Source organism: Anastrepha ludens, chromosome 2 (assembly GCF_028408465.1).
Source record: "Anastrepha ludens isolate Willacy chromosome 2, idAnaLude1.1, whole genome shotgun sequence".
Classification (NCBI taxonomy): Eukaryota; Metazoa; Arthropoda; class Insecta; order Diptera; family Tephritidae; genus Anastrepha; species Anastrepha ludens.
This window is the reverse complement of record NC_071498.1, coordinates 124,421,342-124,444,155: the sequence shown is the minus strand read 5'-3', so window position 1 is coordinate 124,444,155 and position 22,814 is coordinate 124,421,342. Positions and strand designations below refer to the sequence as shown.

Genomic DNA, 22,814 nt, shown 5'->3' with positions numbered 1-22,814 from the left:
TGGTTTTTCCATCCAGGCTAAAACGATTGAGGAATCTGTCCACAGCATTAAATTGTGACAACTTTGACAATTGTCAAGAGATATCCAGTCTCACAATTGAACGACCCATTAAACTATTGAAACTTTTCATGAAAGGGTCGATCTTTAAGAATAACATATCGCAAAATTCGTGGCAAAAATCAACGTCCAAATGAATCTACAATTCAAAAGTTTAAGAAAAAGTGTGAAGAACCCGGTTTTGTCGGGGATACAAGAAGGGCTGGATGTTTTGTTCCGAATATTGCCGCTGTAGCGCAAATTGTTACTGAACAATATTCAACATCTGGACATTCTCAACAGTTAGAGACATTCATGAACCAACTCTTTGGGAAATTTAATTTAAGGATTTGCATTTATATCCTTACAAAATAAATATTGTAATATTAACACAAGAATGGAAGCCAACAGATGATTAGCAACGCAGAAATTTCGTGAATTGGTTCTTTCAACATAATGCAAAATCATCCTCAGGGATGAATGATGAATCACACTGAATGGATTTGTCAACGAACATAATTGCTGCACCTGAGGCATATTTCGTCATCGACTTATTTCAAAAAAATCATTACATTCACTAAAATGTACTGCTTGGTATGGTTTTTGGACTGGTGAATAATTCGCCCGTTTTTCTCCGAAGATGAAAATGAAAGCGCTGTTACCGTCAATGGACATCGCTCTAGACAATTGATTGAAGATTTTTTGTGGCTTGTGTTTAAAGGGATAGACCTAGGCGATCTTTATTTTCAAGAGGATAGAGCCACAAGTCAAACAAAATGGGAAACCATTGCATTATTGCGATCTAAGTTTCCCGCTCGATTAATTTTAACTTAAGCACGCAATAGACTACATTTTGTGGGGGTTTTTCAAAAGTAAAGTCTATGTGAATAAGCCAACAACGATGTCAGAGCTGAAACATAACATTCGGATTGCTGAACTCATTGCGATATAGAGTAAGAGCGAGTGCTTGCAAATTTAAATTCTCGTATGACGGCCTGCAAGGACACACTCATGGGCATTTAAATTATATAGTTTTTTCACATATTTTTCACATATAATTGTTGAGAGCAGTATTTTGAATAAAAACAGTGAAACCTGAAAGCATCTAAATTTTGATATGTTTTATATTAAAACAACATCTACGGGCCTAAACAGGCTACAGAGAATTGTGTGCTTGGGTATCACAGGTGCCATGAGTACGACATCTGTGATGCCCTTAATGCCATTCTGAACTTGCAACCTCTATATCTTCAAATTCGAAAGGAAGAAATGGAGGCGGTATACAGGCTCAAGTTAAACGGAGTTTGGGGAAATGAAGAAGTTGGCTTCGGTAAGAAGTATGATGTTTTGATCCCAGATAGAGATCAATGGTTAAGTCCAGAGAACCAATTAATGGGATGTCAGCACACTTTCTATACCGACGGATCCGAAACCAGTGATGGAAGCGGATCTGGATGGTACTTAGACGAAGACAATAAGTACTCCTATGCCGCAGGACAGATGGCCACGGTATTCCTTATAGAAGTCTATGCCATCTTGAATGTGGCGCACTGGCTAATTGAGAAAAAGTGGCGGGGCATCAGTATTGGAATTTTGCACTACAGAATAGCCAAGTGCTTTGTGAAAGAACCAAACAGGAAAACAGCGACCTTTTTCCCAAAACTCAGCAGAAAGGACCTGAGAGCACTGGTGGGTGTAATCCCAGGGCACAACGTCTGTGGTCAGCATATAGCTCCCATGGGGGTCGTAGGCAGCCCGATATGCCTATCCTGTCTTGAAAATGACGACACTGCAGAGCATTTTCTCTGCAACTGTCCAGCATTTTCCAGAATCAGACTTAGGATATTGGATTGCGATATACTGAGTATTAGGCCGGGTCGATTTGTGGGGAGGCAAAAAAATCGCCCATTGCTCTATGAAAATCATATTCTAGGGATCAAAATAAGAAACTTCGCCCAAGGAACCATACCTCTAAAACGAATTCTGATGTCCCCAAATTTGGGTCGAACTTTTTAGTTTATTTTCTATAACTCACTTAAATTAATTTTTTCATTTACATATGTTCTGGCTAAATAAATTTCTTAAGAGAAAAAATAGATATTATTATAAATAAATAATAAATATTATTATAAATAAATAAAAATAAAGAAAAAACATAGCCATTTAGCTGATTTTTTCATGTAAAGGCCAAAAATGGTGATATTTTTAAATTGGGGGACATCAGAATTCGTTTTAGAGGTATGGTTCCTTCGGCAAAGTTTCTTATTTTGATCCCTAGAATACGATTTTCACAGAGTAATGAGCGATTTTTAAATCGACCCGCGCTACTGAGTATGGATAAAGTTCATACTCCTCCTTTTCCGGATCTCTTAAAATTCATCAATGAATCCAAGAGATTTGTGGAAGAGTGACCTCAAACTAATTTGTCCGTTTTACCATCCTTTTTTATCTTTCTTAACTCTATTCTTTCTACTGAAATCTATCCGGGTGTATTGCAATGGTCTACTGACTGAGTGCTTGGACTTGTCCAACCCCTACAAATCTGTATCAAATTCTTAGCTGATGTGTAGGTTTTTGTAATTTTTTTCCCAAAATATAATAATAAATAAATAGCTTAAATAAATCAAACTATCTTAATTAATCTTTTTTTCTTTTTGTTTCCTGGAAATTCTCTATTTTTTTACTACTTTTTCCAACATACTCTTTTGGGATCTTCAGTTTCAACACTTAAAATTTCGACATATTTCAGCGGACCCCAAATCTTTTTGTCTCATTCTTACTCCCTTACATTTTAAATTTATTTTTTTCAGTGTTCATGGGTAAAATGCTGTGCAATATTTTCCACATTTTCGTTTTTATGCAAAAATATTGAATATTTACCTTCTGCTATTTACCTGTGTGCATTTAAATTTTTCCTTTTTTTTAATTATTCCACTACCATGCAGAAGTAAATTAAATTTGGGTTTCTTTTGCGCACTCTAATTTTATTTAATTCGGCCCGGCTGTTTGCAACAACATTTTCTTTTTTTTTTATCGAATTCGATGCCAAATAGGCGCCATAGCCTGAGCCAGCGTTCATCATAGTTAAGTGCTGTTATTATTATTGTTGTGCGGCTATTTTGTATTTATTTGTATTTTGCTGCGTCCCAACATGTGTATGTATGCAATAAACGTGCATAAATTTTGCGCGTAACGCACACATGCATAAAAATACAGCCATAAATGCCTGTGTGTGTGTGCGTCCGTGTTTTGATGCGCCTGCATGCCGATTTGCGTAATTTTTTCGCCTTCTGTTGTTTTTATTGTTGCTGCTGCCAATCGATTTTATTTACAATTTTTCGGTGTCCTTAATTTTGATGCGAACAATTTTTATTTAACACAGGCCTGTTCGGTAATCGAATTATATGGTTTCCTCGACATGGATACACGCGATTGGATTGATGGATTATTTTCGAATATATTTCGTGAGATGAATAGGCCGACCGAACGAGAGGTAAATTGCAACACCAATGCACACTATTTATGCACATCTGTATGAGTGTGTGTGTATGTATGTAAGTAAGTATGGCTGTGGCTATGCACAAATTGACGTCACATACAGGCACACATACAAGAGTCATATGCACACAAGTTTTAATTATTAGTATAAAAACGTATAAATGGTTATATTTACGAATTATTACGAATGTGCACCGCATTTGGCACTGGAGTACAGTGGTTCAGTGGGTAGGTTTATACGGCTTAAATTAGCTTCTAGGCTGCATTGCTCGAAGAAAGCCCTGTTAAATATCTCAAGTATGTTTTATCAAAAATTGAGCAGAAGGGTACCAAAGAAACACCATATCAATTCCAAATGTTCCCGGAATATGTTCAGAAAACTCAAAATACAAATTTATTCCTCAAAACTGATATTACCGCCTTCAAAGTACTCCGCATCAACTGCAACGCATTTATGCCTGCGTTTGATTCAGCTATCGCAACATTTCTGGAACTCTATTTTCGGTATAGCGATCAAAGCCATCTTCAATTTTCCCATTTCTGTTAATAGAGATACGGCCAAGCATTTTTTACACAGCATGAAATAAGAGCTTCTGGTAATTCTTGCGTACTTGTCTTATTATTAGATTACGAGTATACCACTGTTGAAGTAACTGAGCGAACTTACATTCATTCTGTCAAAAAGTTGGAAATTGTTCATTTAAAAAGCGCGCGTTTCACATATGTCTAAATTTTTTTTGCTGGAATTTTGGAACAATTGTCGTCTATGGTGTCGCAGAGTTTGAGCGTGATCGCCAATTAGCTTGTATTTGGCACTTAATTATATCAGTCAACCGCAGGTGTGCTCTGCGATTTTCACTATGGATAAAAATATTGAGCAAAGAATTTGTCTCACATTTTGTGTGTTTGGATGGGACTTCGATTCGGCAATCGTTGCAGAAAGCCTGTGGCCAGTATGCTTTATCCAAAACACGGGTCTACGAGTGGTATAAGACTTTGGCAGAGGGCAGAGAAGTCGTGGAAGTCCGTCTTCAAGGGATGAAAACGTCGACAAAGTCAAGGAAATGGTATTGGAAAACCATCAAATCATCATTTAAGTTTGAGGACGGGTGCTCTTGACCTTAGCGTGTCTCACGAATGAATTTGCAACATTTTGCACTACAAATTGGTCATGAGACGCCCGGCTGCTCGACTGGTTCCAAGAGAGTTGACTTTCTTCCAAAAAATTCATCGGAGGAAGGTGGCTGAAGACAGCCTTGAGCAATTGAATTCGGACCCAATGTTTATTCAGCGCATTATATAATAACATATGTATGAGGAGACGTGGGCATATGAGTTTGACATGCAAACCACTCAACAGGCGGCTGAATGGCACTATCCACATGAGCCGAAACCCAAAAAATCACGTCCAAGTCGGTCAAAAGTGAAAGTTATGCTACTCGTTTTCTTTGATTTTCATGGTGTTGTGCACTTGAAATCTCGGAATTCATTCCAAATGGTTGTAATAAAGAATATTATTTGCAGGTTTGCGACGTTTGAGAGAGAATGTGCGTAGGAAACAGCCCAATTTGTGGAAAGAAAACTCATGGATCTTGCACCATGATAACGCACCATCTCACAAGGCTCGTATTTAGAATACTTTTTTGACCAAAAACTAGACAAATATCATCGAACAACCACCGTATTCACCGAATTTAGCTCCCTTTGACTTTTTTCTTTTCACAAAACTTAAATTGCGACTCCGCGGACGCCGCTTTGAGTCGATAGAGGCCATTAAGAATAATTCGCTGAAGGAGCTGAAGAAGATTGAAGAGATCTGCGTTTAAAAGGTGGTTTGATGACTGGACTAATCGTTGGCATATGTGTATTGCTTCGATTGCAGCCTATTTTGAAGGCGGCAAAATAAATTTTGGCGATTAAGCAATTATTTTGCGTTTTATTGAACAACTTCCGGTACTTTTTTGACAGAATGCATGTACGTATGTCTATGTATATATTGGGTAGTCGAAAAAGTCTTTTCGTATTTTGCCAATAGATGTCGTTGGAGTCATCTATCTCCAGTGCTACCAATCACATTGTGTCATATCATATGGTGTTAGAAAGGTGACATTTTAAGCTTCATTTAGAAGTTAAAAAAAGTTATAGCTGTTCAAAAATGAGTGAAAATAATGAAGACATTCGCTATATTTTGAAATTTTTATCTAAAAAAGGGAAGAATGCCACGCAAGCCACCAATGAAATTTGTGAAGTTTACAGAGACGATGCTGTATCAGTTCGTGTAGAACAACAATGGTTCGCTCGCTTCTGTTCTGGAAATTTCGATGTGAAAGATGCACCTCGCTCCGGTGGACCTATCGTTGAAAAAGTCGATGAAATTATGGAAAAGATTGACCAGGACCGTCACATAAGCTGTCATGACATCGCCAAGGCACTAAACATTCATCATCAAACTGTTTTGAACCATTTTAAAAAGGCTGGTTACAAAAAGAAGTTCGATGTTTGGGTACCACATGAATTGTCTGTGAAAAATTGAATGGACCGAATTAACATCTGCGATTCTTTGCTGAAACGAAATGAAATCGAACTATTTCTGAAGCGAATGGTAACAGGAGACGAAAAGTGGATCAAATACGACAATAATGTGCGAAAAGGATCATGGTGCAAGGGTGGTGAAGCTCAACAAATGGTCGCAAAACCAGGATTGACGCCTCGAAAGGTTATGCTGTGTGTTTGGTGGGATTGGAAAGGAATCATCCACTATGAGCTGCTCCAGCCTGCTCGAACGATTGATTCTACACTTTCCTGTCAACAACTGATGAGATTGAAGCAAGCAATCGAAAACAAACGGCCAGAACTGATCAGCAAGGCGTCGTTTTCCATCAGGACAACGCTAGGTACACACATTTTTGATGACTCGGCAAAAACTGGGAGAGCTTGGCTGGGAAGTTTTGATGCATCCACCATATAGCCCTGACCTTACACCATCGGACTACCATTTGTTTCGGTCAATGCAGAACTCCCTTAATGGAGTAAAGTTGGCTTCAAGAGAAGCCTGTGAAAATTACTTGTCGCAGTTTTTCGCCGAGAAACCACAAAAGTTTTACACTGATGGAATAATGTCTCTAGAAGAAAAATGGCACAAGGTGGTCGACCAAAATGGTACATATTTGGTTTCATAAACTTCATTATAAATATAAAAAAAAATGAGTTGAAGTTTGACTAGAAATACGAAAAGACTTTTTCGACTACCCAATACTTAAGGCTGACTCCTTAAAAATTTGGTCAACTAAATTTTTAAACTCTAGGCAAAGATGTCTGAGTAATTTTTCCCATAAGTCACACAGGTTCTGGGGATTGGGAATTCGACGACATGAACTAGCGAGACGTGACCCCAAGCTGACGGATGAGTACACAGCCAATGCCTTAGCCATATCCTTACATATAAGTATTTTTATTTGTCGTAATGAGCCCCTTGCAGAATCACCGGACAATTGTGGCCGGCTCTCAATGCTAAACGCGCTTAATTTCTGCTAAGCCAGATAAACATAGTTTTAGCACACTGATTTTCGTTATGATTGGACGCTGTTTAATATACAGACACGCCCAGAGGATGAGCGGCAAGACACATGACTTCGCTCGAAAAGCTCTCCAGATGAGGAAGGAGAGACGATTTTTCCACGACTGTGCCACTTTTCTGCTATATCCACACGCAGACTTACCCGCTTAGGTCGACAATTTTTGAATAAGTTGGAATATTTCAGCTCAGTGGAGATCTGTGACCTTCTAAAGTTTCTGAACGGTTCACATTGGTTTTAGAAGACCTAAGGGTAAGTTCCCCATGTGGCCTTACCAATGGGCTATGAGCCTGAGAGTGTTTTGTTGTGGGCAACCAACCGTTGATGTTCTCGTTTTTGTTACGACATAAACTACCTGCTACGCATAACGCAGGATTCATACCGGAGATCTTCAGAGACAACTCGACAAATATGACCCTCAGAAGCATTAAGCACCCTCGCAAGAGCCCTCATTGATTTTGAAGGATCCTCGTCAGTGATTGCTTGCACTTCTCGAATAAAATCAGCAGATCGAACAGTAGAAAAACGCTTTGCCACAGATTCTGCATCGTCGCCTGATGCTTCCGATTAACGGTGAGCCTTATGAACAAATGAACAGGCGCACCTACCAAAATTAGAGATATCTAAATCGGTGTGATTTGCACATTTAGCGACGATAGCTGAATGTCATCCATATCTTATCTGAAAAAGAGCAAAAATAAAAATAATGGTTTCAGGAAGTTGTAACCACATATATGCATGACCTGAAATATCGTAATCACCCTGTATTTATATATAAGGCATGAACTGATTTTGCAAAGAGATCTTAAAGTAGTCAAATTCAAGAAATATCCATTAGTGCCTGGGCTGTTTAACATCGGTATTGCGCAATTAAAACTTTGCAGCAACATTCGACATATTTTCCATTCAAATCCGCTACTGAAAACACTGTATGCCTATGCAACGCCGACAGCCAGTGAGAGCACACCAGAGGCAGGTTTTGGTGTTGATTACCCATCAGCTAGCATTCGCAATGACCGTCAGTATTTGGTGTTGTTGTTGGCGCAGCATTTAAATTTTAACTGACAATTTTGGTATGCAGCATTGGCAGAAGAAGGTGCAAATTTGATTGGCACATTTCGACTTCAAATTGATTGACATGCATTTTTGATTGTGCATTTCAATGCGAAACAAAAGAGAAAAACTGTTAATTTCTTTAAAATATAAGTTTAAAAATCGCATACCTACACCAGTATTAATACAATAACGTTACGCTTGTGACAGCTAATCAGTTTGCTGTGTCGTGCGAATTTCTTGAACGGTGACCGTGCTCACCTCTGCGCACATTTTTCACCACGAGCGTCTCAAATGCAAAAAAGAATTTATGTCAATGTCAACTGCATCATGGCACTTTTGTGTTACGGCATTTTGTGGCCTTACCTGCTGAGTACGAGCTTGCCACATTCTATTTACAAGGGCTTCAAGAAAAGGCGTTTCGCTGCTTCGCTCTTGTTTGTGCGGCGAAGCAAAAGTCGGAAAAAATTGAACAAATAGGAAAATGAACTCAAATCCCCGACGCGTCGTAGTCAAGAGCATTTCGATGTTGCTCATACTCGTATTCAAGAGATTTCTATGCCCTCGCACTCCGCCATTGCGCTGGAACAGATTTGCTGCGCTGTCAAAGTTTACATGTGGCTGGGGTTAGCGTCGAGTTGTCAATGTGACACAATCGATGCTGAGATGCACTTATCAGTGTGTCATTGCAGTTACATGCTCAAGCGCAGCACTAGGAGCTGTAGCAGTGGCAGTGGCAGTGGCTTTGCTTGCTTTGCCGCATCCTCAGCCAAGTGGAAATCGCACTTGCAAGACGCGCTAATAAATCCCGCAGCGCCACATCGCTGCTTTTATATCGCAGAACAATAGATTAACACCCGCCCGCCTGTGCAGGCAGGCAGGCACAAAAAATGTCAAATGTGATTGCAATGTCAGTCACAACGGGCGCTAGCTAGGCGGCGCAACGCATCCGCTTCTATGCATCCGGACAACAAGCGCCAAGCTTCCGCTCGACACCTACTACATATTTCGCTCCGTATCATTTCCGCTTGCACGAGGTCGCTGCTTTTCAATTGCGCCACAATTGGTGGTGTAATACCCATGAGCTACATGCGACATCGGCTGCATGCTACGTGACAAGTGACAAACTAATACAATCAGCCTAATGCATGCATCCGTTGCGGCAATCCCTCTGTTTCTTCTATTTATACTGTATTGCTACTCACTTCCTCTAATCGGCAGGAACGACGTTATGTCTGCTTTGACGGGGATGTGGACGCTCTGTGGATTGAGAACATGAACTCGGTTATGGATGATAATAAGCTGTTGACATTAGCGAATGGAGAGCGCATCAGATTGGAAAGCTATTGCGCGCTGCTATTTGAGGTAAGTATCAGTGCACAAACACACGCAACACCAATTCGGGCAGCTGCTTACAAGGACACGCTGTTTTGTTTGGTGCAGTGCGGTGTGGAGGCGTGTAGTGGCAGTCAAAGACAGGTAGCAGATGCATTTGGTATTTGTCAACATTGGCTGTAGGTGCACGTCGTCATACAGCACACACACATACACACACATGCATAAAAAAGCACCACAAAAAGAACACTGTGTGACCTCTTTGATAAATGGCTTTGTAACTGCCTCCTCATACACAAACACATGCCTATATAGGTATGTATGTACATTAAGGTGGAGGGATAGTACGAGGGCGGTTCAATAAGCACCCGTCTTTGATGACAGAGGACGTTTCTGAGGGAAGTTGGTATTAGTACCGTGTTAGTTTGGATTTGGCAGCTATTCGAACAAAATGTGTTTCGTGATTTTCGCTAAGATGGAAGAAGAGCAGTATCGTTCGGTAATTCACTTTACGTTTTTGGAAGGGAAAAAATGCGGGAAAATAAAAACAAAGTTGTATGCTGTCTATGGGGGCACTTCGCCATATATGACCACAGTTAGATATTGGTTCAACGAATTCAAACCTGGGTGAACATCCGTTTTTGATGAGAGCGACCAGGACGCCCAGCAGACGTGGTTACTGTGGAAATCATTCAAAAAGTCCACGACATGATTCTTGCTGATCGACGAACGAAAGTGGACGAACAAACAGAGGCAGAGGCAACTTGAAGCAGTGTTTAAGCGAGCTCCCAAGGTATTTTTGCGTCGATTTGTCACCGCTGATGAAACCTGGATTTATCATTACACACCAGAAACTAAGCAACAATCAAAATCTTCCTGGGAACAAAGTCATCCTCCTGATTTTTTTTTAGAAAAAGGAAGAACCATTACTGTGCTGTTTCACCACATTCATCTGGAGTTGCTGCCGTCAAACTGCGCCGCTCCCCCGTATTCGCCCGATCTGGTTCCCTGCGACTTTTTCTTGTTCCCTAACATGAAGAAATGATTCGCAGGAAAAAATATTAGTTCAAACGAGAAAGTCATCGCCGAGATAGAGTGGTATTTTGGAGAGTTCGACAAATTGTATTTTTTAGAAGGGTTAAAAACGGTGTATCTTTCTAAAAGGGGACTATGTTGGAAAAAACATTTTTTTTTTAAATGATGTCTTCATTTCTTAACGAGTACTTTTTAAGCCCTCTCGTATTTGAAACAAGTATTCGTCTTTTTTTTTGTATAGCACAGCAGTGAGAAGTTGCCTCTTTAGGAGATAATAAAAATCACTTCTCAGAATAATATTTAGAGGTCCTTCAAATTTGCATTCAAATTTGGAAAAAGTAATGCAATTTTATACCGCTATGAAGGTAATTATCATATAACAAAGATTCTCACCCACAATGCCGGATCGTCACTGAAAGTCTTTTAATGCCACCAAATGCATCAAAATATTTCAAGGATGATAGATTACTAGGTTTGCCCAAAACTCTGGTGAAAAACAAAATTGTGAGGGGAACTTCGCCTACCACGGCACGGCGGTGATTCGTTAGTCGAATTCTGTACTATCATTTCACACGCATTCACACACTCCCCAATCAGTCGTTGTGCAGATGGCTACGAAGTGACATTGCGCTAATTGTTTTTCGCGTATCACCAACACATTCCTAGTTTTTTCGTAAAGCAACCGATTCATTACCCCTGCTGCGTTAGCCCATCAAAAATAATTCTGTCACATTCGCTGAGAGCCGGCTGATAGCCTAATATTGACCACTCCTTTTATGTTTGTTTGTGACATTTCTTCATTTTTTCTACAATTTTTTTCCAAGTTTATTTTTCTTAAACTTCGAACAGTCAAATCTCTCTCTCGCAACATATGTGTGCGTTTTTAAAAGAAATCTGTTATGGTTATGTACCATAGACTCTATGGAAAAAGTAGAGTTTCAAAAATCCGTCCTTGCATTTAAAACTTATGTTAAGAGATTCTCCTTAGAAAGAGGCGAAACACACTTTTCGCTATATTTGAGGTTATGTAACAAGATAGTATGTTCCTGTTTCACAAAGGTCGTTATGGTTTTTTCAGTATTATCTGTATTTTATTTTTATACTAAATACACTTTCAAGGCTTTAATTCGTATTCAGTAAATTCAAATGATTTTTTAAATCTTTAATTACAGTTTTGCTAGCCTTAAATTAAAAAAAGAAACAAACACCAAACTCAAAAATGTTCGCATTTTGGATATAAAAAAGCACTAAATTAATTTCGAAGTGCAAGGGGTTGGCAACACTGCACAACTGAGCCTATGTGACCTCAGACACTCTCTAATGGGCGTAATCTTGTTTCTCAAGGATAGTAGATACCAAGTTTGCTAGTTAGAAATGGTGAAAAAAATGTTTGTGGGGAATTTTAGATTCTACGTCATTCGGTTTGTGTTTCATTAAGCTATGCTAAAGTTAAATTTTGTGAAACATTAAACGAATGACGTCGTCATATCTGTTAAATTCGCTAGGTAGTACACCTCTAAAAACCTTTTCACCGTGCCTGTTTCTGGCATTCTTGGCTTTGTTTATGAAAAAACTGTAATTGTGTTGATAATATATGAAAAAAAATCAATGAAGCAAGCCACCATTTCACTTCGTTGCCATCTGAACAACGGCTGATTGGACTTAATGCTGAAAACAGGGAACGACGTAAACGCAGTCCCCAGTCAGCTGTTACGACCAAACTAATGAGAACCCCATGTAAATGAAAAATTCCTTCCTTCCGTATCGTACTATCGTAGATTTTATTTCACGATATTTGAAAATTCCCGTAATACCCTGTCAGCTGATTGCTCTCTCACCACACAGTGTTGCCAAGCAGTACATTTCGAAATCATTTACAAAATAAATTTACAAAAATTATAATTTGTATTAAAATAACTTAAAAACACTGTTAAATTATGTTAATTATAGATAAAGGAACTATTTGCATTTGTTGGTTTTTGGCTTTGGTTAATTAAACATTAAAAAATTGTAACTGATAACGCGGATGTGTGAAAAAGTGTGTAAGCAAAAATAACAATGGCAACATTGAGTAGATACAACCAAACACATACACACACAAAGCGATGTATTGTGTAAATATGTAACCTAAAGAACGCAGTTGTTCTCACGGGATGGGTTTTTGTGCTCGTTAGGGGCTGCGTTAAGGGACTGCGCACGTCGTTCACTATTTTCATCATAAGTGTAAAATGCTCATACAGAATTCGGCTGCCGAATCCCCAAGTAACGTGGCAGCCAAAGTTCCCTTTACAATTTTATTTTTCACCTTTGTTAAAAAGCAAACCTGGTTAATCTATCAACCTTGCATTTCGTTAGCCTTTCTCTCTGTCAAATCCCCTAGCACTTGATAGCCAAAGTTACTCTCACAATTTTGTTTTTCACCATAGCTAATGGTTCGAGGATGATAGATAGGTTTACTCATTAGGTATGGTAAACAAAAAAATTAAGGGGAACTTTGGATTCTACGTCAATCGCTTTGTGTTTTACAAATTTTAGCTTTAGCTTACTGAAATGCAAACCGAATGACGTCGGCATATCTGTCAAATTCGCTCAGTGTCGAATAACGGTATGCTAGGTAGTACACCTCTAAAAATCTTTTCGCCATAGCTAATGGCTAAATATAAGTTACCTTAATAGGCCTTAAAAATTCCTTGGAATCAATTTAAACAAAAACCAAAACTAAATACGTATAAATGTATGCCCATTTCTGAGGTGAAAATGAAAATATTGAATTAAATACTTGCAAAAGTTAATCGGTGGCACCTCTTAACGTACGAAAAGGCAAATACTTTTGTATACCCTTATTTCTGGAATAGAAAGTCAACTTTCTGCAAATCTGCCAAAAGCAATCAAAAAAAATCACTCCACCCTAATGTGCACTAGGCTATTATACTGCAATATTTTGTAGGTCGGCAACTTGTGGTATGCATCACCAGCTACTGTCTCCCGCGCCGGCATGGTTTATGTGGATCCAAAAAATCTGCGTTACGCTCCGTACTGGCAACGTTGGATATTGACGCGCCCCGAAGGCGAACACGAGATATTAAATGTAAGACCGCTACTCCATTTCTATTTGCCTACTTCGACATCATTCACTTTGTTCTTATGTCTTACGTTTTTCTTTTTTCACTTGGCTTTGCAGGAATTTTACGAGAAAATAATTGTGCAATCGATCGGTTTTATCTTGGAGGGTGTGGATGGCACCTCTCAGGGTAATCCCTTGAAAATGGTCATTCCCCAAACGGAACTGAATATGGTTGTGCAATTTTGCTGCATGTACGATGCTGTGCTGCCTGTATACAGCAACGTGGTTGACATAACAACAGAAGCACCGGAGGCTATCGTTTACGATCAGGACGCGATTGAATGTGGATTTATTCAGGTGAGAATGGAAATTATTCTATGAAACATTATCATGCTTTTGAAATTTGCCCTTTATTTAATAGAGTTTCAAGTTTAAGTGCAAGATAATACCTAAATTAATTTGCAGTATCTCATAAGATGAGATGTAAATGTATCCCCTAAAGTGATTAGATAACCAGTGTTGGAAAGTGTAAAAGGCACAAACGGCTATGAGGTAAAAAAAAAAAAGTTGTATAAAGATCAGAAGACAAATTTTACTTTGGGTATCTCTGCCTACATTCATAAGAGCCAATTGAAGAAAATTGAACTAAGATCGGAGTAAAAACTTTACTTTGGGATGAGCAATCCCTTAAATACTTATAGTACATTTTTCCTAATTTCCGTCGTAGATGCGTGATTAACATTCGATAGTACCCAAGCACGAAACTTGTGAAACCGAAGATCTCGAGCATTTACCCAACAAAGGATAAAAGTGTCAATTAAACAAACAATGGGTAACTTTAATATTCGGTTATTACCTGGCCCTAAATTTGAATTACTTTTAAATAAAATTAAAAAAAAATAATTTTTCTTTAATAGGAGTTTGCCATATTTATGTAAATTCAATATATTAGCCATAGTTAAAAAATTGAATTGCTATAAACAAATTAGGACAAGAAAACGCAAAATAGTCAACAATTCATAAAACATTAATATTCAGTTTTTCATCAAAATAATTGTACAGAAATGCCTAAACTTAATAGAATTAATTTTTAGTACTAAATTCAATGTTGCTAATAGCATCGGATAAACGTTTCTGGCCCAATTTTCGCCCATTCTTCCTGTAACCTTGTTTTTAGTTCAATGGGAGAAAGAACTGGTATTTTTCGCACACCCCTGTCCAACTGGTCCCCAACTGGTTTAGGACTGGTAATTTGGGAGGGGTAGCAAAAGTTTTTGGCCAATTATAGAGCAGCCGTTCTTGTGCAATATGGGTTTTATGCCTACAGTTTAAAAGTAGGCATAGTGCACATTGTATCTGCTGACTGTTTCAAATTCTGACTCAATATATAGAAATATATTTTCTTATACACAATTGATTCTATTTACAAAAACTAAATTGCCGGTTCATTTGGAGGAAATACACCCCCAAACCATCAAATAACCGCTGCCGTGTTTTACACTCGATTTAAGCGATTTCAGCTTTTCATTGTGCTTCAGTTAAACCACGACTTTCCTGTCATTACCGAATAAGTTAAATTTGCTCTCAACCAGGAAAGTGACATCTCATTTCAATAAGTTTCATCATATTGTACTCCTCATATGTACTCCTTAGCAAAATTAAACCGCAGCTTCCTAGTTCGTGCATTTATATATAGCTTTTTCTAGCTACGGCCATTATAACCCACTCATTTCAGGACACGACGTATGGTGGGGGGTGTTCATAATTCATAGAGAGCTTAAAATGATAATACAAAAAGAAAGATTTTGGGAATGATATTTTGTTATGAATTATAATCCGGCAGCTAATTTTTTGAATCTGATAACCTTTTTCCATAAAATCTGGCCGTATGACGTCAATGGTGGCTTGAGTATTGTAACCAATCGATTCTTAAGCCCGATGTATGGTAAGTTTCGCTGGTTTCTGGTTGGAATCAAATGTCGTCGATGTTTAGCTGATTAATTTGTTGAAACCAAAATGCATGACTCCATAGCGCACGCCATCCACCGTAACGGCAGCTCCTTTCGAAAGAAATATGGGCCGATGGTGCCGCCAGTGCTCTATGAACAAATTTCTTTTTTTCTCGAATCACACACTTTGACTTGCCAAACCTTACTAAACAGAAATGTCAACACAGTTTGACATTCTCAGCTGCCAAACCATAGTTGTCAATGACGGTAATCCTCATGCAGGTAAAAACATAGGTATATATTTCCTAATTCCAAATTTGACGTTTATGGCCGAAGTTATAACTGACTCTGCAACGGGCATCGTGTTTTGATAAATGTATAGTATGACGTTTAATTTAATTACCAGAAATCTTTTTCAAAGATTGTAGCAAAGCTCACTTGATCTGTCACTCACATAAAAGTGTACGAGTACCTATAAACAATCCTTAGCATTGAGAGCGTAATATCTTTATACATTTTTTTGAGTCGAACTGTCACTTCCTCAACCAACTAAGATCAACCAAAATCCGGTTATGTCATGGAAAAAAAAATTTCTAGCGATTTTTCTCTCTAATATCGAAGATAATTTAAAGAATCCAACTCTATCCATGTCTAAGTAAATTTTTTTTTTAATCCATTTATTCAATACTAGTACTTAAGACTAAGACATTATACTAGGCACGCATGAAAAGCACCCATTGCTAGATTTTTGCTTCTTAGCATAATAAGTCCGTTGTTGACTTCGTCTTCAATCTGTTAAAGGAGATGGAATTGAAAGTTATTTCTGCAATTAAAGGGTTTGGGTGCGATTGAAGTCTTATACCTATTGTGTGATGTGGCAAGTTTTTTTAATTCTTGAGCTATTTTTGGAAATGTGAGATCACGATGGATTTGGACATTTGTGAGATAAATTGGTGCTTTGTAACTATTCTAAGTGTCTTCAATTGGAATCTTTGCGGTTTTTCGGTGTTAGAATTGGCATCAGTGCTCCAGAACTCTATGCAGTTCGTTCATGTCGGTTTTAATACAGATGTGTAGAGTCAGAGCTTGCTTTTGAGAGAAGCATGAGAATTTCGATTAAGTAACCAGTATATATTTCGGAGTTTGATTCCAAGTGCATTACGTTTATTCAAAATATTTGTTTTCCTTGACAACTTGGGGTCGAGGTGAATACCAAGATTATTGAGTAATTGAGTGTAAAAGTTACTTCAACTGATTTTGTTTCATTGGATTTTATTCCCAATATTTTAGTCATTGAGTTAAAATTACAAGTCCTTTGGAGTTTAAGTGAAGTTTTTTGGGGTTTAGCGTCAATTTCGAGAGCAGCGGTGGCATCTGCAAAAGATTTATAATTTTTGCGAATGGTGTCGTTAGTCAATCATATTTGACACTCGTGAATTAGACAGCTGCAATGTACAAAGAGATAAGCAATGAAGCGCTGGAGGTCCAAATATAGATTTCCATCACTCAAAACAACTTAATTTTCTTTGTAGTTCATACTACAGTAAGAACAAGAACGCTTTTTTGTACAAAAAGAATGTATTATATCCTTAATAACTTTATTAACGGCTACGATGACCGCCGTTCTCTTAACATGAGTGGAAAATCGGTATTTTCACGACGGCACTATTTTTCTCTCTAACTAGTCCAAATATTTTGTAATGATTAGATTAGATTCTGGAATATTTAGACCACTTTAGAGCCGGTATAAAATTACTAAAATTATAACCGGCATTGAAGTGCCATCAACTACCCCAGAGAACTATAAATTTTGATATTCTCGCTAAAGAATTGCAAACCCATTAGTTTGATTCTAGTATTAAAAAAATTTTAATTCCAAATCTGCGTCGCCCATATTCGTATATTAAATTACATTTATTCGCATTTTATCACTCCTCATTTCCACTTTGCAGTGCGCCTACAGCTCACTGGGAGCCACACTCATCGAGCGGGACAAGCCAATCTACGACGAGTTTATGAAGCGAATTGCTGGCTTCCCCCCCGTAACGGACTCACAACAAAAACCAGCAACCGGTGGTCAGCTGCCCAATAGCAAACCTACACTCTACGACTATTTCTATAGTCGTGAAAAAGAATGTTGGATTGCTTGGGAATGGGTGGTACCCGAGTATATTCACGATCCCGAAATGAGGTTTAGTGAAATTTTAGTACCAACCGTTGACAGTACACGCACTACCAGAACGCTGGCCTTGATGAAAGAGGTATGTATATGCATGTGTGATGTAAAACATATATGTAAAATAATTTAATAACACAGTGCAACAATTTAACAAAAATATCTGCCAGACCAGCTTACCCGAAGATTGTAGTAGTATAGAAGGAAGAATTTTTAATTTATTGAAAATACTCTTACTATGTAGAAAACTGCTTGAACAAAAATGTCTGTTCTTAGATTTCTGCAGCTGAATTTATCAAGGAATATTTTGTAGTAGATTTTAACCCTCTAATATGCGAAGTAAATGGGCTTTTTTTGACCCGTTCTCAAAACAGCTATAACTACAAGTTGGTGAAGAAGGCAGTTATAGGGTTAAAATGTTCCACGATAATTTTGTGTGGTTATTTTACGAGAGGTCACCGAAGATCAAAAACTTATGCGGGTTAAGATAGGCATAGGCAAGCGTAGTTCCAACTAATGTCTTCACATTTGGCGTGGATACTATTTAAACCCCTATAACAGTATATATTATATATTAAATATTCCCTAACTCTTATGGTGACGCTACTCATTCTTTCGCATTCTACTATTTCTACTATTGATTTGTCTTCAGAAAAAGTCAGGTGTTCCTGTACTTGACTAGGCAATCATTTTTCCTATTATTACCTATTAAGGGCTCAGGCGCCCCAGGATGATATTCTAACCAAGCGTAGTGGTTGCCCAGGCGGAGGCAGGTGCTATAGGATAAGGACTGGTCAACTGCTTATGGGTTTCCTGTTTTTACAAGAATATGTTGTAACAACCACTAACAGCAGGTAGATTAATTTGCACATCTGTTCTTAATTTTACCATCTCTCGATGAACAAAAACTCGATAACTACTGAGGAAACCCAAAACGAATATATGGTTCCATCCACTAATACTAACGGAAGACTGGATTATGGATGGCAGAACTGCCTCGTTTGAAGCATCGTACTGCCCAGTTCACTTGATTAGAGGGAATAATTTTTATGGAAAAAAATGGTTATTAAATGTTGGTATTTGATCTAGTAATTCAAGGCTTTCTGAGGGCTCAAGTGAAGACTGTACTTTGCTCCAAAATAAACTTGCATCAAGATATTACTGCATTTAACGCTATTTCGCTGCAGCATAACTTCGACAGTTGTAATACTTCATTTATTGGTTCACTTGAATAGAAGCGCCAAGCAAGCCTACATTATTTCCGCATTAAAGCTGTGAAAAGAAATCGTTTTGTAAGCATTTATTATCTTTGGTCAAAGACCTCTTAATTCTAATGAAATGGGAAAGCAGAAAGGTGTAGCAGATCGCGAATAAGAACAAATTGATATATTGACTTCAGAGGGACTTTCAAATCGCCAAATTGCCAAAATTGCGGATCTTTACGTAAAACAAGGAGCCTTCTATGTATGGTAAGAACTACAAAAGCAGAACTTCGATGGCTTTGACACCAAAGGGTTACCCACGATATCCACGTGTCGCGGGACTCAGGTTAACATCAGGCTATTATGTCTACCGACATACTTAAGCCTGGATTTACAGAACTCGGCTACCCTTGATTTAGTTGGGGGACTGTCTAAGGTCATGAGCGCAGCTTGGCTGTCGCTGCAGACACATATAGATCTGCCTCTCCATCATTTTTCCACAACAAAGTTCATCGCTTCTTGAACTGCATACACCTCCGCTTGAAACACAGATGCATGCATTCCAAGAGCAAAGTGCAGTTTTGTCCCGCTGGATTCCACGTAGACCCCAGAGCCGGAGCCGTGCTCGGTCCTGAAGCCGCCCGTAAAAATGCGAAAACAGTGTTTGCCGGGCTCATATTCTGAGTTTGACCACAGTTGAGCCTCTAGCGGCACCACACTCTATCTCTTGTCAAGCACGACTCTGAATGACATGGAGTCGAGGAGCATGGAGAGAATCATTGGATCAAAGTTCATGCCTTCTCTGTTCTCCAATGCCGTACAGGGGCCCTACTAATTCCCATTGTGTTTCAGCTTGCAAGTGGCCTTCAAGGCCTCTCATTGGATGAAAATATCAAGTGATGGTAGACCAACCAGAGCATCTATTGTCGGGCCTGAAGTACTCTGAAAAGCTCCGATGCAACAGATGGCCACAGTATGTTGTAGTCTTGATAAGATCCTCTTGACTCCAACGAGGGAGAGTCTGCAGATCCAGATCACTGACGCATAGGTAATAATAGGTCTTATGCAGACCCCACGTTTTCCCAAAGACACCCCGCCAAAAAGCAGTCGGCGCTTTGGTTGTCTTTGTTTCAACGTATGAACTCCAAAGGAGTTTACTAAAGAGGATTATTCCAAGATATTTGATTTATTTGGATAGCTGGATTGTGACTCCTTTTAGCTTAGGCGGAACGAGTCCATCAAGCTTCCTCCTTCTGGAAGGAAAATTCCAGTTTTGGTGGGGCATATCATCAGATATCAATCATATCCATAGTTTTCTGCACTTTTTGATAGATGTTCAAAAGCGAAGGTCCCGGTAACAAAGAGGCAACGTCGTGCGCATATGCTTTTGCGTAGACTCCAACATAATTTAAGGTGGTGAGTAGAGGATTGATCACCATTCACCAGAGCAATGGATGACACCAGCAGATCCTCCTCCGTCAGCACCGTGACGATTCTTTGGGCTAGCATTGAACGAATCCAAGTCACTAGCACCCGGTCTACCCCACGCCTACTGGCAGAGCTGCACATACTGTCGAAAGTGGCCTTATCAAGAGCCCCCTCTATATTCAAAGAGATGCACATAGTATAGTCCCTCCTGTCGATAGCCTGCTCTACCCTAGCAACAAGGTTTTGCAGGGCTGACTCGCACGATTTTCCGGTTTGAAATAGGGAAAAGCCCTATTCGACTCCCGAATTAGCTTCTTGTAGTTCCTCTGAAAATTACGGTATCGCTCCCAATCCTCAATGAGATTAGTCTTACGGATACCAGAACCTAATATCCAATTATCATAGTTTTACTTTAATTACTTATCTCATTCTTTCGGTGCTCTCTTAGGATTATCCAGACCTTGCTTTACATCGTCACCAAGCGTTTCTCTACTGGCATCGCTTGTGTCACTCATGAAATTGCGTAGGGGATTAAAAACTATCTCCATATTTTCCAACCAGTTGCTATATTAAAAGACTAAAAAAGTCTTACGGATGCAGCCCCATTTTTCAGTAAATGAAGGGTCTATTAAAAGACGCGCCTGGAAGTTGTTTTAAAATAAAAAATGTAAAAAATTAAATTCTTTCAGGTTTCACTGTTGCCATTCGAAGTGCGGCTCTGAGCAGTTAAATGCGAAAAACTGCATAATTTAAATGCCCTCCAGGAGCACGCATACAGGCAAAATTCGCCAATCTGTCGAATCATGAATGTCTGATTGTTGAGAATGTCGAGCTATCGATGTTGAAGGTTGTACAGCAATACTTTGCGCTATAGAAACAAAATTCTCGAAAGAACGTCCAGTGAATCTGCGAGTCCTTTTTCCATTCTCGGCAGAACCAGCACCAGTTTCTTGAAATTTGTTCACCAACCTTTGCATGGTTATTATTATTATTAGAAGGCCATTACGCACTGCGACCAGAGCTGATCTATTGTGAAAGGCCTATTTTGTAACCCTAGAGTTTTAGGCTTTTTAGAAATTTTAGCACAGTTTTGGGTTTGTTGTTCCAAAGATTGCATGGAGATACTACGATACCACCAAGGTGGTGAAGTCTTTGTCTGCCCAACGCAGGACATTCACAAAGCACATGTTCTGAGCTTTCTATGTCCATTTCGCAAAAGCGGCAGACATTGGTCTCGGATAGACCAATATTGTTTAGATGGTACCTCAGGCTGCAGTGACCTGTAAGGTATCCGGTTAAAAGACGCAGATCTACTCTGTTTAGTGAGAGAAATTTGTCAGATATTCCTTTGTTGGGACTTAGGAATAGTTTGGCTTGACGCTGACCGGCACAGTTTAGCCAGTGTGCGGCAAGTTTTCTTTCCTCCCATTTCCTAAGGAATTCATTAATGTGGCCTTTTGTCAGTCCACAGAAAGGCTCAGGACCAGTATGTTGCATATTTGCTCCTTGTTTTGCAAGGTCGTCAGCCATTTCATTTCCCTCATGTCCTTCATGTCCCGGAATCCAACATAGTGTTACTGTGTTGAGGTTTCCTAACGTGTTTAGGAGGTTTAGGCAATCGTTTACCAATTTAGAGGTGATGGTTGTTGATAGAAGGGCTTTTAAAGCCGCTTGGCTATCTGAAAGTATGTAGATGTGAGTACCTCTCATTTTCCTTCTAAGGCATTCTCTCACACATATTTCAATGGCATGTATTTCTGCCTGGAATATTGTTGGGTAGAATCCCATCGGAATCGATTCTTTGAATTTGGGCCCATTGATTCCTGCCCCTGTTCTACCATTTTCCAATTTGGACCCATCAGTAAACCATAGCTGGGAGCCAGGTTTGAAGGTGATAGAGTTAGTTCTCCAGTCTGTTCGTTCATTGATTATAACTTGGAAGTTCCTGAAGAGTATTGGTTTGGGTGATAGTATATCATCCCTATGAAGAATGGGACTATGTAGGAAGTCTTCTAAGATCTTTAAATGCCCTTTCATATCCCCACTTTTAAGTTCAGATATACCTTTTAGTCTTAAGGCAGTCGAGCGAGCTTCCCTTTCAATTAGAATTGGAAGCGGTGGTATGTTCAGGAGCACACCCAATGCATCCGTGGGACACGTTTTCATAGCCCCTGTAATACCAACACATACCAGGCGATGCAGTTTGTTTAATTCGTTTACTGCTTTTCTTTGCTTGACCTTGGACCCCCATGCTAAGGATGCATAAGTGACTATGGGTTTTACAACTGTGGTGAATGTCCAGAAGGTCATTCTAGGGCTTAGTCCCCATGTCTTACCAAAAAGCCTTGTACAGGCAAAGAATGCCCTTGTGGCTTTTGAAGTAACTCTCTCAATATGGGAGTTCCACGTAAGCGTTTTGTCAAGACTAACGCCAAGATAGTTCGCTTCTGTCGAGAGTTCAAG

General features: G+C 39.1%; 1 protein-coding gene across 1 annotated transcript in view; it reads left to right on the top strand.

Annotated features, from left to right (window-relative positions):
• LOC128854832 (dynein axonemal heavy chain 10) overlaps positions 1–22,814 on the top strand; it is a 286,044-nt gene that overhangs the window by 124,265 nt on the left and 138,965 nt on the right. The window contains exons 31-35 of the mRNA XM_054089249.1: positions 3,419–3,529; positions 9,384–9,527; positions 13,480–13,620; positions 13,714–13,953; positions 17,498–17,806. Of these exons, the coding sequence (XP_053945224.1) occupies positions 3,419–3,529; positions 9,384–9,527; positions 13,480–13,620; positions 13,714–13,953; positions 17,498–17,806 (945 nt within the window). The remainder of the gene's footprint in view (positions 1–3,418; positions 3,530–9,383; positions 9,528–13,479; positions 13,621–13,713; positions 13,954–17,497; positions 17,807–22,814) is intronic.